The following is a 20787-nucleotide window of genomic DNA, read 5'->3' as shown; positions in this document are numbered from 1 at the left end:
ACAGAGAGTAGGAATAAACTGGTCATTTTCAGGTTGGCAGGCTGTAACTAGTGGGGTGTCGCAAGGATCAGTGCTTGGGCCTCAGCTATTTACAATATATATCAATGACTGAGATGAAGGGACCGAGTGTAATGTATCCAAGTTTGCTGATGATACAAAGCTAGGTGGGAAAGTAAGCTGTGAGGAGGACACAAAGAGTCTGCAAAGGGGTATAGACAGGTTAAGTGAGTGGGCGAGAAGGTGGCAGACGGAGTATAATGTGGGGAAATGTGAGGTTATTCACCTTGGTAGGAAGAATAGAAAAACAATTTTTTTTTAAAAAGGTGAGAGACTAAGAAATGTTGATAGTCAGAGGGATTTGGGCATCCTTGTACACGAATCACAAAACGTTAGCATGCAGGTACAGCAAGCAATGAGGAAGGCAAATGGCATGTTGGCCTTTATTGCAAGGGGGTTGGAGTAGAAGAGTAAGGAGGTCTTGCTGCAATTGTACAGGGCTTTGGTGAGATCACATTTGGAAGGATATATTTGCCTCAGAGGGGGTGCAACGAAGGTTCACTAGATTGATTCCTGGGATGAGAGTATTGTCCTATGAGGAGAGATCGAGTAGAATGGGCCTATATTCACTGGAGTTTAGAAGAATGAGAGGTGATCTCATTGAAACGTATAAAATTCTTAGAGGGCTTGACAGGGTAGATGCTGAGAGGCTGTCTCCCCTGGCTGGAGAGTCCAGAACTAGGGGTCATAGTCTCAAGATAAGGGGTCAGCTATTTAGGACAGAGATGAGAAAAAATTTCTTCTCTCAGAGGGTTGTGAATCTTTGGAATTCTCTACCCCAGAGAATATATTCAAGACTGAGATCGATAGATTTTTGGACACTAAGGGAATCAATGGATATGGGGATCGGGCGGGAAAGTGGAGTTGAGGTCGAAGATCAGCCATGATCTGATTAAATGGTGGAACAGGCTCGAGGGGACGTATGGTCTACTCCTGCTCTTATTTCTTGTGTTCTTACACAGATACAATTCACTGAAAGCAAAGGGATGTTCCAACAATACTGCTAACTGCAGGGTCTGCAACCCACATCTCTGATCACACTTTTTTTCCACTCCTCTTAAACTCTCCCTGTCTGACTCAGTGTCTTTCTTGCACTTATTTGCCATGGGCCGATTTTTACATTAAAAGGTGCAATTGAACTACAAATGCTGTACATTATTCTCCCTACTCCATTATTACCAAGACTTCAAAATGTACAGAACAGTATTAGGGGTTGCCATGCAACTTTTTTTGGGAAAAAAATTATACTCTTCATAAAAATTGTTTGTGTTAGAACTCTGATCACTACTGGTTCTGACAGTCATAGAATCATACAGCGCAGAAGGCGGCCATTTGGCCCATCATGCCGACACCAGCTCTTTGAAGAGCTGTCCAATTAGTCCCACATCCCTGCACTTTCCCCATAGCCCTGCAAATTATTTATCCAATTCCCTTTTGAATCTATTGAATCTGCTTCCACCGCCCTTTTAGGCAGCGCATTCATAAGTCCCTGAACCCCTGCCCAAAACACTAAGCTGACATTTCTCTTTCAGACGCTGATGGACCTTTGTGGGAAGTTGTTACTGGCCCCAGTGAAATTACGTGCCACTTGTTTGGTTCAGGTTCATGTCATTCGAATCTCTTACCCCAAAAGATCCGGTTAATCGTGAACACCAAGTTCTGTGGGATTTTAGGGCATGTTTTCACAATGCTTCAATTTATTCAGAAAATACTATAAACAAAGTAACTTTGTTCTATCTCCCATTTGATTTTATAATATTCATACTAGCATGCAGAATATTGTTTCTTTAAGTGTTTATACAGCATGAAACATACATGCAACACGTAATGAAAACTGTAGTCTGGGTTGTTTTAACTGATTCACTAATGTCCTACAGGGAAGGGAATGTGATACCCCTACCCAGTCTGGCCTACATGTGACTCCAGTCCAACACTATGTGGTTGACTTTTAATTCCCTCAGGGCAACTAGGGATGGGCAATAAATGCCGGCGTTGTCATTAACGGCCACAGCCCTAGAATTAATTTTTGAAAACGGCATACCTGTCAGTGGTGAAGGTTTGTAGAGTGTGCTGTACTGGTTCTGTTGGTAAGAAGTGTTGTTCCGATTGCTAAATGCGGGAGAGCATGCCATGACAAGTTCCTCTTTAATAATGCAGCCTTTGGGATGATCCTCTGGGAGCTCATTTAATCTCTGCTCGAGAGAATGCTTTAATAGGTCCACTTTCTCACTCGACTCGTTCAGCCTGGATTGAGCCTAAGATTAAAAACAAAGATTTTTTTGATATATAACATGCATTACTTCAAGCGAGTTTTAAATAAAAGTTACACACAAACCAGACTTGCATGACCTATCTCGATCACTGTACATCCAGTGAGTAGCCGAGCCGTAGAAGGTCTCACACTTAATTACAGAATCATTGAATTCTAGAGCACAAAAAAGGCCATTCAACCCATCATGCCTTTGCTGGCTCTCTGACAAATCTATCCACTTAGTCCCATTCCCCTGCTCTTTCAAATCTTTCTTCAAATATTTACCCACTTCCAATCAAGAGCTCTTATAGAAAGAAAAGACTTGCATTTATATAGTGGCTTTCACAACCTCAGAATGTCCCAATGAAATACTTTTGAAGTGTAGCCAATGTTGTACTGAAGGGAAACGCGGCAGCCAATATTGCACACAGCAAGCTTCTACAAACAGCAATGTGATAATGAGCAGATAATCTGTTTTTCAGTGATGTTGATTGAGGGATAAATATTGGCCAGAACACCGGGGAGAACTCCCTTGCGCTTCTTCAAAATAGTGCCATGGGATCTTTTACATTCACCTGAGAGGGCAGACGGGGACTCAGTTTAATGTCTCATCCGAAAGACCGCACCTCCGACAGTGCAGCACTTCCTCAGTACCATACAAGAGTGTCAGACTAGATTATGCGCTCAAGTCTCTGGAGTGGGACTTGAACCCAAGATCATCAGACTCAGGTGAGAGTGGGACTTGAACCCAAGATCGTCAGACTCAGGTGAGAGTGGGACTTGAACCCAAGATCGTCAGACTCAGGTGAGAGTGCTACCACTGAGCCATTGCTGACACTGACAATGGATTCTGGTAGGGTAGTCCACATCCAAACAACTCCTTCCTTTGTTCTTCAGGTGATTATCTTAAATTTATGCCCTCTAGTTACTGAGTCACTGACCAGTGAAAATAGGTTTTGCCAATTTTGACCACCATTAGATCTCCCCTCAACCTTCACTGTTCCTACAAAAAATTTCTCTAGTCTGTCTTCATAAATAAAGCCACTCATCCCTGGATCTGTGCTCAGTTAGCTGATTCCATGTGGAATGACCATCCAGATGCTACAACTGGCCTCAAAACTCCTGGATTGAAGAGGGAAAAATCAACCAATGTGCCACACGCAATTATCATCCAGCAATCCACACTAGGAGTTACAGACAATATAGTGAGGGGAGGATCAGTACTGGTTGGGATGTTCCATGTCAAATGGCCTGCGAACACACAGCGTTTAGGCTCACACCTGACTATCGGCCACTTGGGCGAGATATCAGGGCGCAACAGAGACTCGTGAAACCACGGCAGGCACAACAACAACCTAGGAAACCAAAGCCAGCATGGTGTCACACACTGAGATCCTATCTGACCAAACTCCTCCACTTCTTTTGAGAAAGCGACATCCCACATGGGCTGCGGAAGCTGCACAATATCGTGTGCCCACACTGCCAAAATGCATCTGCCAAAGTTCGACACAAAAGGCTACTAGTCAAATCGATGGGGATTCATTGTAAACCTGATAAGCAACTTGTTGAAGTGCCCGTTAGAAACCCTATGTCGGTGGTGGTTGGGCAGTGGGGGGGAAGCACGCTGAATGCGGTGCCCCAGGGCTCTCTATTGGAACCACTGCTGTTTCTCATTCACATAGATAACCTGAACTCAACAACTCAATGCAGACCAAATCAACTTTGCGAAAACCACCAAACTGGGAGGGGCAGTGGAGGCAGCTCAAAAACTGAGAGCAATTCAACAAGAGTAGGAATCAAATCAAACTAACATATATTGAAGCCGTATTACAGCGAAGGATCCCAATGGTTCTTTAATAATGAATTATTATATCGTTCAGAAAGCTAGATGAATGGCCAAGACCTGTAGGGGGCTAAATTATGCCGCGTGGCGCCCATTGTGTATGTGCTACGCGGACTCCTAAAGCCCGGAAAACGGCGTCGGAGATGCATGAGCACACTTCTGGTGTGACATGCGCAGAATGCCATCTTGGTAAAGGTGGCTGCGCGCGCGCACCAAACGGATGTCGGCAGCATGTAAAGTGGGGATATTATAGAATGGTTATAGCACAGGAGGTCGTCATTCGGGTATGGTAGGATAGTGGTTATGTTATTGGACCAGCAATCCAGAGGTCTGGACCAATAATCCAGAGTCATGAGTTCAAATCCCACAGCTGGGGAATTTAAATTCAATTAATTAAATAAAATCTGGAATTAAAATACTCGTATCAGGAATGGTGGCCATGAAACGACCGGATTGTCGTAAAAACCCATCCGGTTCACTAATGTCCTTTAGGGAAGGAAACCTGCCGTCCTTACCCGGTCTGGCCAAAATGTGACTCCAGACCCACAGCAATGTGGTTGATTCTTAATTGCCCTCTGAAATGGCCAAGCAAGCCACTCAGTTGTACCACCTCGCTAAAAAAAAGTCATAGTAAGAATAAAACCGGACGGACCACCCGGCATCGGACATGACAAAGACAAACCATGCCCAGTCGACCCTGCAAAGTCATCTTCACTAACATCTGGGGACTTGTGCCAAAATTGGGAGAGCTGTCCCACAGACTAGTCATGCAACAGCCTGACATAGCCAAACTCACAGAATCGTACCTTTCAGCCAACGTCCCAGACTCTTCCATCACAATCCCTGGATATGTCCTGTCCCACCGGCAGGACAGACCGACCAGAAGTGGCGGTCCAGTGATATACAGCCAGGAGGGAGTGGCCCTGGGAGTCCTCAACATTGACTCTGGACCCCATGAAATCTCATGGCATCAGGTCAAACATGGGCAAGGAAACCTCCTGCTGATTACCACCTACCGTCCTCCTTCAGCTGATGAATCAGTCCTCCTCCATGTTGAGCACCACTTGGAGGAAGCACTGTGGGTAGCAAGGGCACAGAATGCACTCTGGGTGGGGGACTTCAATGTCCATCACCAAGAGTGGCTTGGTAGCACCACTATTGACCGAGCTGGCCAAGTCCTGAAGGACATTGCTGTCAGGCAGGTGGTGAGAAAACCGACTTGACCTCGTCCTCACCAATCTACCTGTCGCAAACGCATCTGTCCATGACAGTATTGGTAGGAGTGACCACTGCACAGTCCTCGTGGAGACGAAGTCCTGTCTTCGCACTGAGGACACCATCCAACGTGTTGTGTGGCACTACCACCGTGCTAAATGGGATAGATTCAGAACAGATCGAGCAGCTCAAAACTGGGCATCCATGAGGCGCTGTGGGCCATCAGCAGCAGCAGAATTGTATTCCAGCACAATCTGTAACCTCATAGCCCGGCATATTCCTCACTCTACCATTACCAAGCCAGGGGATCAACCCTGGTTCAATGAGGAGTGTAGAAGTGCATGCCAGGAGCAGCACCAGCGTACCTAAAAATGAGGTGCCAACCTGGTGAAGCTACAACTCAGGACTACATGCATGCTAAACAGCGGAAGTAACATGCTATAGACAGAGCTAAGCGATTCCACAACCAATGGGTCAGATCAAAGCTCTGCAGTCCTGCCACATCCAGTCGTGAATGGCGGTGGACAATTAAACAACTAACGGGAGGAGGAGGCTGTGTAAACATCCCCATCCTCAATGATGGCAGAGTCCAGCACGTGAGTACCAAAGACAAGGCTGAAGCGTTTGCAACCATCTTCAGCCAGAAGTGCCAAGTGGATGATCCATCTCGGCCTCCTCCCGATATCCCCACCAACACAGTAGCCAGTCTTCAGCCAATTCGATTCACTCCACGTGATATCAAGAAACGGCTGAGTGCACTGGATACAGCAAAGGCTATGGGCCCCGACAACATCCCAGCTGTAGTGCTGAAGTCTTGTGCTCCAGAACTAGCTGCGCCTGTAGCCAAACTGTTCCAGTACAGCTACAACACTGGCATCTACCTGACAATGTGGAAAATTGCCCACGAATGTCCTGTCCACAAAAAGCAGGACAAATCCAATCCGGCCAATTACCGACCCATCAGTCTACTCTCAATCATCAGCGAAGTGATGGAAGGTGTCATCGACAGTGCTATCAAGTGGCACTTACTCACCAATAACCTGCTCACCGATGTTCAGTTTGGGTTCCGCCAGGACCACTCGGCTCCAGACCTCATTACAGCCTTGGTCATAAAATGGACAAAAGCTGAATTCCAGAGGTGAGGTGAAAGTGACTGCCCTTGACATCAAGGCAGCATTTGACCGAGTGTGGCACCAAGGAGCCCGAGTAAAATTGAAGTCAATGGGAATCGGGGGAAAACTCTCCAGAAGCTGGAGTCATACCGAGCACAAAGGAAGATGGTGGTGGTTGTTGGAGGCCAATCATCTCAGCCCCAGGACATTGCTGCAGGAGTTCCTCAGTGCAGTGTCCTAGGCCCAACCATCTTCAGCTGCTTCATCAATGACCTTCCCTCCATCATAAGGTCCGAAATGGGGATGTTCGCTGATGATTGCACAGTGTTCAGTTCCATTCGCAACCCCTCAGATAATGAAGCAGTCCGTGCCCGCGTGCAGCAAGACCTGGACAACATCCAGGCTTGGGCTGATAAGCGGCAGGTAACATTCGCGCCAGACAAGTGCCAGGCAAAGACTATCTCCAACAAGAGTGTCTAAACATCTCCCCTTGACATTCAACGGCATTACCATCGCCGAATCCCCCACCATCAACATCCTGGGGGTCACCATTGACCAGAAACATAACTGGACCAGCCATATAAATACTGTGGCTACAAGAGCAGGTCAGAGGCTGGGTATTCTGCGGCGAGTGACTCACCTCCTGACTCCGAAAAGCCTTTCCACCATCTACAAGGCACAAGTCAGGAGCGTGATGGAATACTCTCCACTTGCTTGGATGAGTGCAGCTCCAACAACACTCAAGAAGCTCGACACCATCCAGGACAAAGCAGCTCGCTTGATTGGCACCCCATCCACCACCCTAAACATTCACTCCCTTCACCACCGGCGCACAGTGGCTGCAGTGTGCACCATCCACAGGATGCACTGCAGCAACTCGCCAAGGCTTCTTCGACAGCTCCTCCCAAACCCGTGACCTCTACCACCTGGAAGGACAAGAGCAGCAGGTACATGGGAACAACACCACCTGCACGTTCCCCTCCAAGTCACACACCATCCCGACTTGGAAATATATCGCCGTTCCTTCATCGTCGCTGGTCAAAATCCTGGAACTCCCTTCCTATCAGCACTGTGGGAGAACCTTCACCACATGGACTGCAGCGGTTCAAGAAGGCGGCTCACCACCACCTTCTCAAGGGCAATTAGGGATGGGCAATAAATGCTGGCCTTGCCAGCAACGCCCACATCCCATGAACGAATTTAAAAAAAATTTGGCCTGTCAAGCCCATGCCGGCTCTCTGTAAGAGCAATCCATCCAGCCCCACGCCTCCACCCTTTCCCTGTGGCCCTGAAGATTTTTTCCCTTCAAGAACTCATCCAGTTCCGTTTTGAAGGCCATGATTTAATCTGCCTCCACCACCCTCTCGGGCAGTGCACTCCAGATCATTACAGCGAGCTGCGTAAAAAGTTTTTCCTCATGTCGCTTTTGGCTCTTTTGCCAATCACCTCAAATCTGTGGCTTCTGGTTCTTGACCCTTCCACCAATGGGAACAGTTTCTCTCTATCTACTCTGCCTAGTTATAGTCCAGCAATTTTATTTTAAATTCACAAGCTTTCGGAGGCTACCTCCTTCCTCAGGTGAACGATGCTACCTCCTTCCTCACCTGAGGAAGGAGGTAGCCTCCGAAAGCTTGTGAATTTAAAATAAAATTGCTGGACTATAACTTGGTGTTGTAAAATTGTTTACAATTGTCAACCCCAGTCCATCACCGGCATCTCCACATCATGACTACTCTGCCTAGACCATTCATGATTTTGAATACCTCTATCAAATCTCCTCACAACCATCTCTGTTCCAAAGAGAACAATCCCAGCTTCTCCAGTCTATCCACGTAACTAAAGTCCCTCATCCCTGGAACCATTCTAGTAAATCTCTTCTGCACCCTCTCTAAGGCCTTCACATCTTTCCTAAAGTGTGGTGCCCAGAACTGGACACAATACTCCATTTGTGGTCGAGCCAGTGTTTTATAAAGGTTCATCATATCTTCCTTGCTTTTGTACTCTATGCCTCTATTTATAAAGCCCAGGATCCCATATGCTTTCTTAACCACTTTCTCAGCCTACTCTGCCATCTTCAATGATTTGTGTACATATATCCCCAGATATCTCTGTTCCTGTGCCCCTTTAGAATTATGAACGTAGATCAGCGTGCAACAAGCGTAGATCAATGCTGATTTGAAGAAGCCGGTGCGATGGGGATGTATTCTCTGGAGTTTCGAAGGTTAAGGGGTGATCTGATCGAAGTTTATAAGATATTAAGGGGAACGGATAGGATGGATAGAGAGAAACTATTTCCGCTGGTTGGGGATTTTAGGAGTCGGGGGCACAGTCTAAAAATTAGAGCCAGACCTTTCAAGAGTGAGATTAGAAAACATTTCTACACACAAAGGGTGGTAGAAGTTTGGAACTCTCTTCCGCAAACGGCAATTCATACGAGCTCAATTGCTAAATTTAAATCTGAGATAGATGGCTTTTTGGCAACCAAAGGTATTGAGGGATATGGGCCAAAGGCAGGTATATGGAGTTAGATCACAGATCAGCCATGATCTTATCAAATGGCGAAGCACGCACGAGGGGCTGAATGGCCTACTCCTGTTCCTATATTCCTATGATTTTCGAACTCCCTGCTCCAGCCAACGCACTGTCCTAACCACCCACAACGGAACAGGAGTTAAAGGGCATGAAGGACCACCCATCAGCGCCATTTAAAGGGATCATGCAGGAGTTACAGGTTAGTTGCTGCATTAGTTATTCTGGTTCTGGTTGCTGGTATAATTGTAGGTGTTTGTGGAAGTTTCCTACACTTGGAGCAAGTTTCAATATTATATAGAGGGTGGTCCGGGTGGTCCACTTGGGCTTCCTCTGGGGATTGAACATGACTGAGAGAATGTAGAGAGGACACGCAGAGCAGGACAAGCTGCTGGAAGAGGGGAGGGGGAGGGCACTGGGCAGGAGACCACTGACTGCGCACATAAGGGCCTTCGGGGACCAATTCTCTTACCTCAACTTCAGCGACGACCAGTGCATCAGACAGCTGCGGTTCACCAAAGAGGTGGTGACTGAGATTTGTCAACTGCTGCAGCCACAACTACAGCCTCAGCAGGGCAAGGCCTGTGGCTCTCAAGGTAACCTTGGCGCTTAATTTTTTACGGCTCTGGCTCCTTTCAGGCTGCTGCTGGCGACATAAACAACATCTTGCAGTTTGCAGTGCACTGCTGTATAAAGGAGGTCGCGGAGGATCTGTACACACTCCAAACAAGTTCATCACGTTCCCTCTTGACGGACACAAACAGCCGGAGGGAGTACGAAGACTTGCTCACATTGCACCATGGTGCAGGGCGCCATTGACTGCACACAGATTGTCATTGCATGCTCCACATCAGAACTTGGCCATCTTCATGAACAGAAAGGGGTTCCACTCCCTCACTGTGCAGCTGGTGTACGACCACACGCAGCGCATCATGCAGGTTAGTGCCTGCTACCCTGGCAGCAGTCAAGACTCCTTCATTCGGCACCAGTCCACTATGCCACCTATATTTCAACCAGCACGGCAAGTCAAAGGCTGGCTAGTGGACAACAAGAGTTACCCCCTCGTGAAGTGGCTCATGACTCCAGTCAGGGACGTACCCACACGTGCACAGCAGGCCCACAACGTAAAACACAACAAATAGGAGCAGAGTGGACCATTCGGCCCCTCTGTGCAAAATAAAACTAAGTTGACCAGCAATCTTAAAAAGACAAGTCTAAAGGCATTGTGTCCTAATGGGTGAAGCATTCGCAATAAGCAAGATGAAGTAACAACCCAATACATATTAACAGTTATGATATCGTTGCAATTACGGAGACATGGCTGCAGGGTGACCACGGATGGGAATTGAACATCCAGGGGTATTCAATATTTAGGAAGGACAGGCAAAAAGGGAAAGGAGGTGGGGTCGCGTTGTTAGTAAAGGAGGAAATCAATGCAATAGTGAGGAAGGGTATTGGCTCAGAAAATCACGATGTGGAATCTGTACGGGTGGAGCTAAGAAACACCAAGGGGCAGAAAACGTTGGTGGGGACTAACTATGGGCCCCAAACAGTAGTGGAGATGTAGGGGAGGGCATTAAACAGGAAATTAGAGACGCACGCAAGAAGGGTACAACTATAATCATGGGTAACTTTAATATACAGAAAGATTGGTCAAACCAAATTAGCAATAATACTGTGGGGGAGGAATTCCTGGAGTGTGTGCGTGATGGTTTTCTAGACCAATAATTTGAGGAACAAACTAGAGAACAGGTGATCCGAGACTGGGTATTGTGCAATGAGAAAGGATTAATTAACAATCTTGTTGTGCGGGGTCCCTTGGGGGAGTGCGACCATAACATGATAGAATTCCTCATTAAGATGGAGAGTGAAGTAGTTGAATCCTAAACTCGGGTCCTGAATCTGAAGAAAGGAAAATTACAAAAGTATGAGGTGCGAGTTGGCTATGATAGATTGGGGAACTTTACTAAAAGGGATGATGGTGGATAGGCAATGGCTAATATTTAAAGAACATGTGCAGGAATTACAACAATTATTCATTCCTGTCTGGCGCAAAAATAAAACAGGAAAGGTGGCTCAACCGTGGCTTACAAAAGAAATTAGGGATAGTATTAGATCCAAAGAGGAGACATATAAAATTGCCAGAAAAATGGGAGCAGTTCAGAATTCAGCAACGGAGGACAAAGAGATTACTTAAGAGGGGAAATATAGAGTATGAGAGTAAACTAAAAGGGAACGTAAAAACTGACTGTAAAAGCTACTATAAATACGTCAAGAGAAAAAGATGAGTGAAGACAAATCATAGAATCATAGAAGTTTACAACATGGAAACAGGCCCTTCGGCCCAACATGTCCATGTCGCCCAGTTTATACCACCAAGCTGGTCCCAACTGCCTGCACTTGGCCCATATCCCTCTATACCCATGTAACTGTCCAAATGCTTTCTAAAAGACAAAATTGTACCCGCCTCTACTACTGCCTCTGGCAGCTCGTTCCAGACACTCACCACCCTTTGAGTGAAAAAATTGCCCCTCTGGACCCTTTTGTATCTCTCCTCTCTCACCTTAATTCTATGCCCCCTCGTTATAGACTCCCCTACCTTTGGGAAAAGATTTTGACGATCTACCTTATCTATGCCCCTCATTATTTTATAGACTTCTATAAGATCACCCCTTAACCTCCTACTCTCCAGGGAAAAAAGTCTCAGTCTATCCAACCTCTCCCTATAAGTCAAACCATCAAGTCCCGGTAGCATCCTAGTAAATCTTTTCTGCACTCTTTCTAGTTTAATAATATCCTTTCTATAGTAGGGTGACCAGAACTGTACACAGTATTCCAAGTGTGGCCTTACTAATGTCTTGTACAACTTCAATAAGACATCCCAACTCCTGTATTCAATGTTCTGACCAATGAAACCAAGCATGCTGAATGCCTTCTTCACCACCCTATCCACCTGTGACTCCACTTTCAAGGAGCTATGAACCTGTACTCCTAGATCTCTTTGTTCTATAACTCTCCCCAACGCCCTACCATTAACGGAGTAGGTCCTGGCCCGATTCGATCTACCAAAATGCATCACCTCACATTTATCTAAATTAAACTCCATCTGCCATTCATCGGCCCACTGGCCCAATTTATCAAGATCCCGTTGCAATCCTAGATAACCTTCTTCACTGTCCACAATGCCACCAATCTTGGTGTCATCTGCAAACTTACTAACCATGCCTCCTAAATTCTCATCCAAATCATTAATATAAATAACAAATAACAGCGGACCCAGCACCGATCCCTGAGGCACACCGCTGGTCACAGGCCTCCAGTTTGAAAAACAACCCTCTACAACCACCCTCTGTCTTCTGTCGTCAATCCAATTTTGTATCCAATTGGCTACCTCACCTTGGATCCCGTGAGATTTAACCTTATGTAACAACCTACCATGCGGTACCTTGTCAAAGGCTTTGCTAAAGTCCACGTAGACCACGTCTACTGCACAGCCCTCATCTATCTTCTTGGTTACCCCTTCAAAAAACTCAATCAAATTCGTGAGACATGATTTTCCTCTCACAAAACCATGCTGACTGTTCCTAATCAGTCCCTGCCTCTCCAAATGCCTGTAGATCCTGTCCCTCAGAATACCCTCGAACAACTTACACACTACAGATGTCAGGCTCACCGGTCTGTAGTTCCCAGGCTTTTCCCTGCCGCCCTTCTAAAACAAAGGCACAACATTTGCTACCCTCCAATCCTCAGGCACCTCACCCGTAGCTGTCGATGATTCAAATATCTCTGCTCGGGGACCCGCAATTTCCTCCCTAACCTCCCATTACGTCCTGGGATACATTTCATCAGGTCCCGGAGATTTATCTACCTTGATGCGCGTTAAGACTTCCAGCACCTCCCTCTCCGTAATATGTACACTCAAGACATCACTATTTATTTCCCCAAGTTCCCTAACATCCATGCCTTTCTATAATAGACCTATAATAGACCTGTAGGTCCCTTACAGTCTGAAATGGGGAAAATTATAATGGGGAACAAAGAAATGGCAGAACAATTAAACACATACTTTTGTTCTGTCTTCACAAAGGAGGACACAAATAACCTGCCAGAAATGTTAGGGAACCAAGGGTCTAGTGAGAGGGAGGAACTGAAGGAAACCAGTATTTGTTAAAAGAAAAAGTGCTCAAGGCTGACAAATCCCCAAGGGCCTGATAATCTGCATCTCAGAGTATTAAAGGAAGTGGCCCTGGAAATAGTGGATGCATTGATGATCATCTTCCAAAATTCTATAGACTCTGGAACAGTTCCTACAGATTGGAGGGTGGCAAATGTAACCCCACTATTTAAAAAAGGGAGAGAAAAAACAGGGAATTACAGACCAGTTAGCCTAACATCAGTAGTGGGGAAAATGCTAGAGTCTATTATAAAAGATGTGATAACAGAACACTTGGAAGGCATTAACAGGATTGGACAAAGTCAGCATTGGTTTATGAAAGGGAAATCATGCTTAACAAATCTACTGGAGTTTTTTGAGGATGTAACTAGTAGAATAGATAGGGGAGAACCAGTGGATGTGGTGTATTTGGATTTTCAGAAAGCTTTTGATAAGGTCCCACACAAGAGGTTAGTGTGCAAAATTAAAGCACATGGGATTGGGGGAAATATACTGGCATGGATTGAAAATTGGTTGACAGACAGGAAACAGAGAGTAGGAATAAACGGGTCTTTGTCCGGGTGGCAGGCAGTGACTAGTGGGGTACCGCAGGGATCAGTGCTTGGGCCCCAGCTATTCACAATATACATCAATGATTTGGATGAGAGAACTAAATGTAACATTTCCAAGTTTGCAGATGACATAGCTGGGGTGGAATGTGAGCTGTGAGGAGGATGCAAAGAGGCTCCAATGTGATTTAGACAAGTTGGGTGAGTGGGCAAGGACATGGCAGATGCAGTATAACGTGGATAAATGTGAGGTTATCCACTTTGATTGTTAAAACAGAAAGGCAGATTATTATCTGAATTGTGATAGATTGGGAAATGGGGAGGTGCAATGAGACCTGGGTGTCCTTGTACACCAGTCACTGAAGGCGAGCATTCAGGTGCAGCAAGCAGTTAGGAAGGCGAACGGTATGTTGGCCTTCATTGCAAGAGGATTTGAGGACAGGAACAGGGACGTTTTACTGCAGTTATACAGGGCCTTGGTGAGACCACATCTGGAGTATTGTGTGCAGTTTTGGTCTCCTTATCTGAGGAAAGATGTCCGTGCCATGGAGGGAGTGCAACGAAGATTTAACAGACTGATTCCTGGGATGGCAGGACTGACGCATGAGGAGAGATTGGGTCGACTCGGCCTATATTCACGAGAGTTTAGGATACGGGGTATGCCATTTAGAACCGAGATGAGGAGAAATTTCTTCACAAAGGGTCTGCTCTTGCTCCTATTTTCTATGTTTCTATGGAGATGCTGAGAGGCTGTTTCCCCTGGATGGAGAGTCTAGAATTAGGGGTCATAGTCTCAAGATAACAGGTCAGCCATTTGGGACCGAGATTAGGAGAAATTTCTTCACTCAGAGGGTTGTGAATCTTTGGAATTCTCAACCCCAGAGGGTTGTGGATGCTCAGTCGTTGAGTATATTCAAGGCTGAGATTGATGGATATTTGGACACTGAGGGAATCAACGGATGTGGGGATCGGGAGGGGAAAGTGGAATTGAGGTAGAAGATCAGCCATGATTTGATTTTTTGGCAGGGTGGCAAATTTGATTAAGTGGCAGAGCAGGCTCGAGGAGCCGTATGGCCTACTACAGCTTCGATTTTGTATGTACTTATAATCCAGTTAGGGCCTAACCAGTGATTTAAAAAGGTTTAGCATAACTTCCCTGCTTTTGTACTCTATGCCTCGGGTTAATAAAGCACAGGATCCAATTTTTTTTAAAAATAGCCTTCTCAACTTGTCCTGCCACCTTCAAACGTTCCAAGAGCACACCCGTTAGTCTCGACCCAAATCTATAACTCGCTTTTTGCCCTAATGCCGACGGATCTGCTGGGTATTTCCAGCATCTGTGGTTTTTATCTCTAACCTGTCAACCCAGTTCACACTCACCTGCAAATCAACAAGTTACGTAGCACTCCAAGTGTCTCAGAGCACTTTACAGGGCTGTGGACATTAAGTGAACTCCAGGCGGGAGTCGAAGGGAAGGATCTTAAGGAGGCTTTTGAAAATAGAGAGAGAGGTGATAAGCTAGAGGTTCTGAGGCAGGAATTTCCAGACGGCAGGGGCTCAGTAACTGAACATGTCGGTGTGAACAGCAGAGCAGGGGCAAAAGGGCCAATGCCACGGGCTACACTCAGCGACATGAAGCTTGAAGCAGATCACGGCGAAAGGAAGGAAGTGGTGAGTACGTGGAGAGATTTCATGGTTACAAGAAGATATTAAAGTCAAGGGCATGGGAGGCCAATGAAGCTGGAGGTGCTGGGAAAAGAAAGTGAGCCATGCATTTAAGTCCCTTATCTTACTATTCCTCTACTGGCCAGCACGTGGCACTGGGAGTAATCCTGAGATTACTCTCTTCTCCACTTGCCTTCTGATCAGAGGACGTCAATTTGGTTTCTTCCTACGTCATTGGTTCCTGTATGAACCACAACTTATAGAATCTTACAGCACAGGAGGAGGCCATTCAGCCCATCGTGCCTGTGCCGGCTCTTTGAAAGAGCTATCCGATTAGGCCCATTCCCCTGCTCTTTCCCCAGAGCCCTGTAAATTGTTCCCCTTCAAGTATTTATCCAATTCCCTTTTGAAAGTTATTATTGAATCTGCTTTCAGGCAGCACATTCCAGATCATCACAACTCACTGTGGAAAAAATTTTTCCTCATCTCGCCTCTGGCTCTTTTGCCGACCACCTTAAATCTGCGTCCTCTGATCAACCCTCCTGTCAGTTTCTCCCTATCTACTTTATCAAAGCCCCTCGTAATTTTGAACACCTCTATCAAATCTCCTCTAAAGCTTCTCTGCTCGGAGAACAACCCCAGCTTCTCCAGTCTCTCCACGTAACTGAAGACCCTCATCCCTAGTACCATTTGGTAAATCTCCTCTGCACCCTCTCCAAGACCTTGACATCCTTTCTAAAGTATAGTGCCCAGAATTGGACTCAATACTCCAGTTGGGACCTAACCAGTGATTTATAAAGGTTAAGCATAACTTCCCTGCTTTTGTACTCTACGCCTCTGTTAATAAAGCCCAGGATCCCCAATGTTTTTTTTATATAATAAACAGCATTCTCAACTTGCCCTGCCACTTTCCAAGATTTCTGCACGTGAACCCCCATTCTCTTTGGTCCTGCACCCTTTTTAGAACTGTATAATTTAATTTATATTGCCTCTCCTCATTCTTCCTTCCAAAATGCACCACTTCACACTTCTCTGCACTGAATTTCATCTGCCTTGTGTCTGCCCATTTCATCAGTCTGTCTATGTCATCTGAAATCTGCTGCTATTCTCCTAACTTCTGACTGTTCACTTTCCCTCTCCAAAATCTTTTGCGCCCACTCCCTTACGTCTCTTAGTCTGACAGCTGGGAGGCAACACACCATTCAGGACCATCGACTGTGCTTACACAAGCACCTGTCTGTTCCCGGAAACTGCTCAATTTCTGCACTTCACTTCTTCTTTTTGGCAACTGTGTCATGGTTTTGCTTGTGGTCACCCTTCTCAGAGTTGTCACCATTGTCACAGATATTCAATACTAAATACCTGTTTATTAATTCAACACTTTCCAGAGATCCCTGCACTGATGGGCAGCCACTTTTTTTTTTATTCGTTCACGGGATGTGGGCGTCGCTGGCAAGGCCGGCATTTATTGCCCATCCCTAATTGCCCTTGAGAAGGTGGTGGTGAGCCGCCTTCTTGAACCGCTGCAGTCCATGTGGTGACGGTTCTCCCACAGTGCTGTTAGGAAGGGAGTTCCAGGATTTTGACCCAGCGACAATGAAGGAACAGCGATATATTTCCAAGTCGGGATGGTGTGTGACTTGGAGGGGAACGTGCAGGTGGTGTTGTTCCCATGCGCCTGCTGCCCTTGTCCTTCTAGGTGGTAGAGGTCGCTGGTTTGGGAGGTGCTGTCGAAGAAGCCTTGGCGAGTTGCTGCAGTGCATCCTGTGGATGGTGCACACTGCAGCCACAGTGCGCCGGTGGTGAAGGGAGTGAATGTTTAGGGTGGTGGATGGGGTGCCAATCAAGCGGGCTGCTTTATCTTGGATGGTGTCGAGCTTCTTGAGGGTTGTTGGAGCTGCACTCATCCAGGCAAGTGGAGAGTATTCCATCACACTCCTGACTTGTGCCTTGTCGACGGTGGAAAGGCTTTGGGGAGTCAGGAGGTGAGTCACTCGCCGCAGAATACCCAGCCTCTGACCTGCTCTCGTAGCCACAGTATTTATATGGCTGGTCCAGTTAAGTTTCTGGTCAATGGTGACCCCCAGGATGTTGATGGTGGGGGATTCGGCAATGGTAATGCCGTTGAATGTCAAGGGGAGGTGGTTGGACTCTCTCTTGTTGGAGATGGTCATTGCCTGGCACTTATCTGGCGTGAATGTTACTTGCCACTTATCAGCCCAAGCCTGGATGTTGTCCAGGTCTTGCTGCATGCGGGCTCGGACTGCTTCATTATCTGAGGGGTTGCGAATGGGACTGAACACTGTGCAGTCATCAGCGAACATCCCCATTTCTGACCTTATGATGGACGGAAGGTCATTGATGAAGCAGCTGAAGATGGTTGGGCCTAGGACACTGCCCTGAGGAACTCCTGCAGCAATGCCCTGGGGCTGAGATGCTTCGCCTCCAACAACCACTACCATCTTCCTTTGTGCTCGGTATGACTCCAGCCACTGGAGAGTTTTCCCCCTGATTCCCATTGACTTCAATTTTACTAGGGCTCCTTGGTGCCACACTCGGTCAAATGCTGCCTTGATGTCAAGGGCAGTCACTCTCACCTCACCTCTGGAATTCAGCTCTTTTGTCCATGTTTGGACCAAGGCTGTAATGAGGTCTGGAGCCGAGTGGTCCTGGCGGAACCCAAACTGAGCATCGGTGAGCAGGTTATTGGTGAGTAAGTGCCGCTTGATAGCACTGTCGACAACACCTTCCATCACTTTGCTGATGATTGACAGTAGACTGATGGGGCGGTAATTGGCCGGATTGGATTTGTCCTGCTTTTTGTGGACAGGACATACCTGGGCAATTTTCCACATTGTCGGGTGGATGCCAGTGTTGTAGCTGCACTGGAACAGCTTGGCTAGAGGAGCAGCTAGTTCTGGAGCACAAGTCTTCAGCACTACAGCTGGGATGTTGTCAGGGCCCATAGCCTTTGCTGTATCCAGTGCACTCAGCCGTTTCTTGATATCACGTGGAGTGAATCGAATTGGCCGAAGACTGGCTTCCGTGATGGTGGGGATATCGGGAGGAGGCTGAGATGGATTATCCACTCGGCACTTCTGGCTGAAGATGGTTGCAAACGCTTCAGCCTTGTCTTTTGCACTCACGTGCTGGACTCCGCCATCATTGAGAATGGGGATGTTTGCAGAGCCTCCTCCTCCCGTTAGTTGTTTAATTGTCCACCACCATTCACGACTGGATGTGGCAGGACTGGAGAGTTTTAATCTGATCCGTTGGTTGTGGAATCGCTTCGCTCTGTCGATAGCATGTTGCTTCCGCTGTTTAGCATGCATGTCGTCCTGAGTTGTAGCTTCACCAGATTGGCACCTCATTTTTAGGTACGCCTGGTGCTGCTCCTGGCATGCACTTCTACACTCCTCATTGAACCAGGGTTGATCCCCTGGCTTGTTGGTAATGGTAGAGTGAGGAATATGCCGGGCCATGAGGTTACAGATTGTGCTGGAATACAATTCTGCTGCTGCTGATGGCCCACAGCGCCTCATGGATGCCCAGTTTTGAGCTGCTAGATCTGTTCTGAATCTATCCCATTTAGCACGGTGGTAGTGCCACACAACACGTTGGATGGTGTCCTCAGTGCGAAGACGGGATTTCATCTCCACGAGGACTGTGCGGTGGTCACTCCTGCCAATACTGTCATGGACAGATGCATTTGCGACAGGTAGATTGGTGAGGACGAGGTCAAGTAAGTTTTTCCCTCGTGTTGGTTCGCTCACCACCTGCCGCAGGCCCAGTCTAGCAGCTATGTCCTTCAGGACTCGGCCAGCTCGGTCAGTCGTGGTGCTACCGAGCCACTCTTGGTGATGGACATTGAAGTCCCCCACCCAGAGTACATTTTGTGCCCTTGCTACCCTCAGTGCTTCCTCCAAGTGGTGTTCAACATGGAGGAGGACTGATTCATCAGCTGAGGGAGGACGGTAGGTGGTAATCAGCAGGAGGTATCCTTGCCCATGTTTGACCTGATGCCATGAGATTTCATGGGGTCCAGAGTCAATGTTGAGGACTCCCAGGGCCACTCCCTCCTGGCTGTATATCACTGTACCGTGATCTCTGGTGGGTCTGTCCTGCCGGTGGGACAGGACATCCCCAGGGATGGTGATGGAAGAGTCTGGGACGTTGGCTGAAAGATATGATTCTGTGAGTATGGCTATGTCAGGCTGTTGCTTGACTAGTCTGTGGGACAGCTCTCCCAATTTTGGCACAAGTCCCCAGATGTTAGTAAGGAGGACCTTGCAGGGTCGACTGGGCTTGGTGTTTTGCCATTGTCGTGTCCAGTGCTTAGTGGTCCGATGCCGGGTGGTCCGTCCGGTTTTATTCTTATTATGACTTTTCGTAGCGAGATTTTACAACTGAGTGGCTTGCTAGGCCATTTCAGAGGGCAATTAAGAATCAACCACATTGCTGTGGATCTGGAGTCACATATAGGCCAGACCGGGTAAGGGCGGCAGGCTTCCTTCCCTAAAGGACATTCCTTCCTCACTCACTGCCTGCAGGGTGACCACCTCCTGGAACATGCATTCCAACAACCCATCAGCTCAGAAACCTTGAGCATGAGTGCAAGCAGTCAGAGATAGCCTGAAAGTGTGGGTATCCTGGGCACATTAAGCATTCAGGGCATCGCACATCACACACGTGCCACTCATCACTAGTTTCATACTGCACTAAATTATTTTCAACAATTGTGCTGTGCAGAGAAGCCTTTGAGACTGACAAATGTGCTTGTGCTTTGGAAGGGGTCGGCAGAAAGGCAGAACTTGTACCTTTCAGAACATCCCAAAGCGCTTTACAGTCAATGAAGTACATTACAGTGCACTGTAGACACTGTTGTAAGCCATAAGTAATGGTAGTTTTCCCTGATACACACCTGGATGAAACCACAAAGCAGTAAACCCCACTTGATAGAGGCCAATAACATACAACAATTAACACACAAACCCTGATTACTCACTTGCATTTTTAAGAAGTTCTTGGTCTTGCCCTCTTATTTTAGTGCCTCGTATCCTATACCATTCTTTAATTGACTGGGCATTCAATTCATCTAGCAGCAGGGTGCAATCATTATTGCTCGAGCTCGCCACTAGGAATAATCCACGAGTACCTTGGGCCAACTTCAAATTAACTAGATGGGCTGAATGGCCCCTTCACTTTAGAAAATTCCCTTTTCTTGTGGGGAAATATCTCACTTGCACTTGGGACCTCCTCACTGGTGGTTTTGAAAGTTTTTAAGAATGCACTGTGCAAGATATTATGCAGGGAACCATGCATTCCAACATTCCACATGTTTCTACAACAGAACACTGTGCCAGCAACCTGCTGCTCTTCAATCAAATTCTATT

General features: G+C 46.9%; 1 protein-coding gene across 1 annotated transcript in view; it reads right to left on the bottom strand.

Annotated features, from left to right (window-relative positions):
* pkn1a (protein kinase N1a) overlaps positions 1 to 20787 on the bottom strand; it is a 324582-nt gene that overhangs the window by 185019 nt on the left and 118776 nt on the right. Inside the window, exon 6 of the mRNA XM_067973213.1 lies at positions 2099 to 2312. Within this exon, the coding sequence (XP_067829314.1) occupies positions 2099 to 2312 (214 nt within the window). The remainder of the gene's footprint in view (positions 1 to 2098; positions 2313 to 20787) is intronic.

Source organism: Heptranchias perlo, chromosome 37 (assembly GCF_035084215.1).
Source record: "Heptranchias perlo isolate sHepPer1 chromosome 37, sHepPer1.hap1, whole genome shotgun sequence".
NCBI classification, from domain to species: domain Eukaryota; kingdom Metazoa; phylum Chordata; class Chondrichthyes; order Hexanchiformes; family Hexanchidae; genus Heptranchias; species Heptranchias perlo.
Note: the sequence above shows the minus strand (reverse complement) of the source record. Positions and strands in the feature narration are given on the sequence as shown.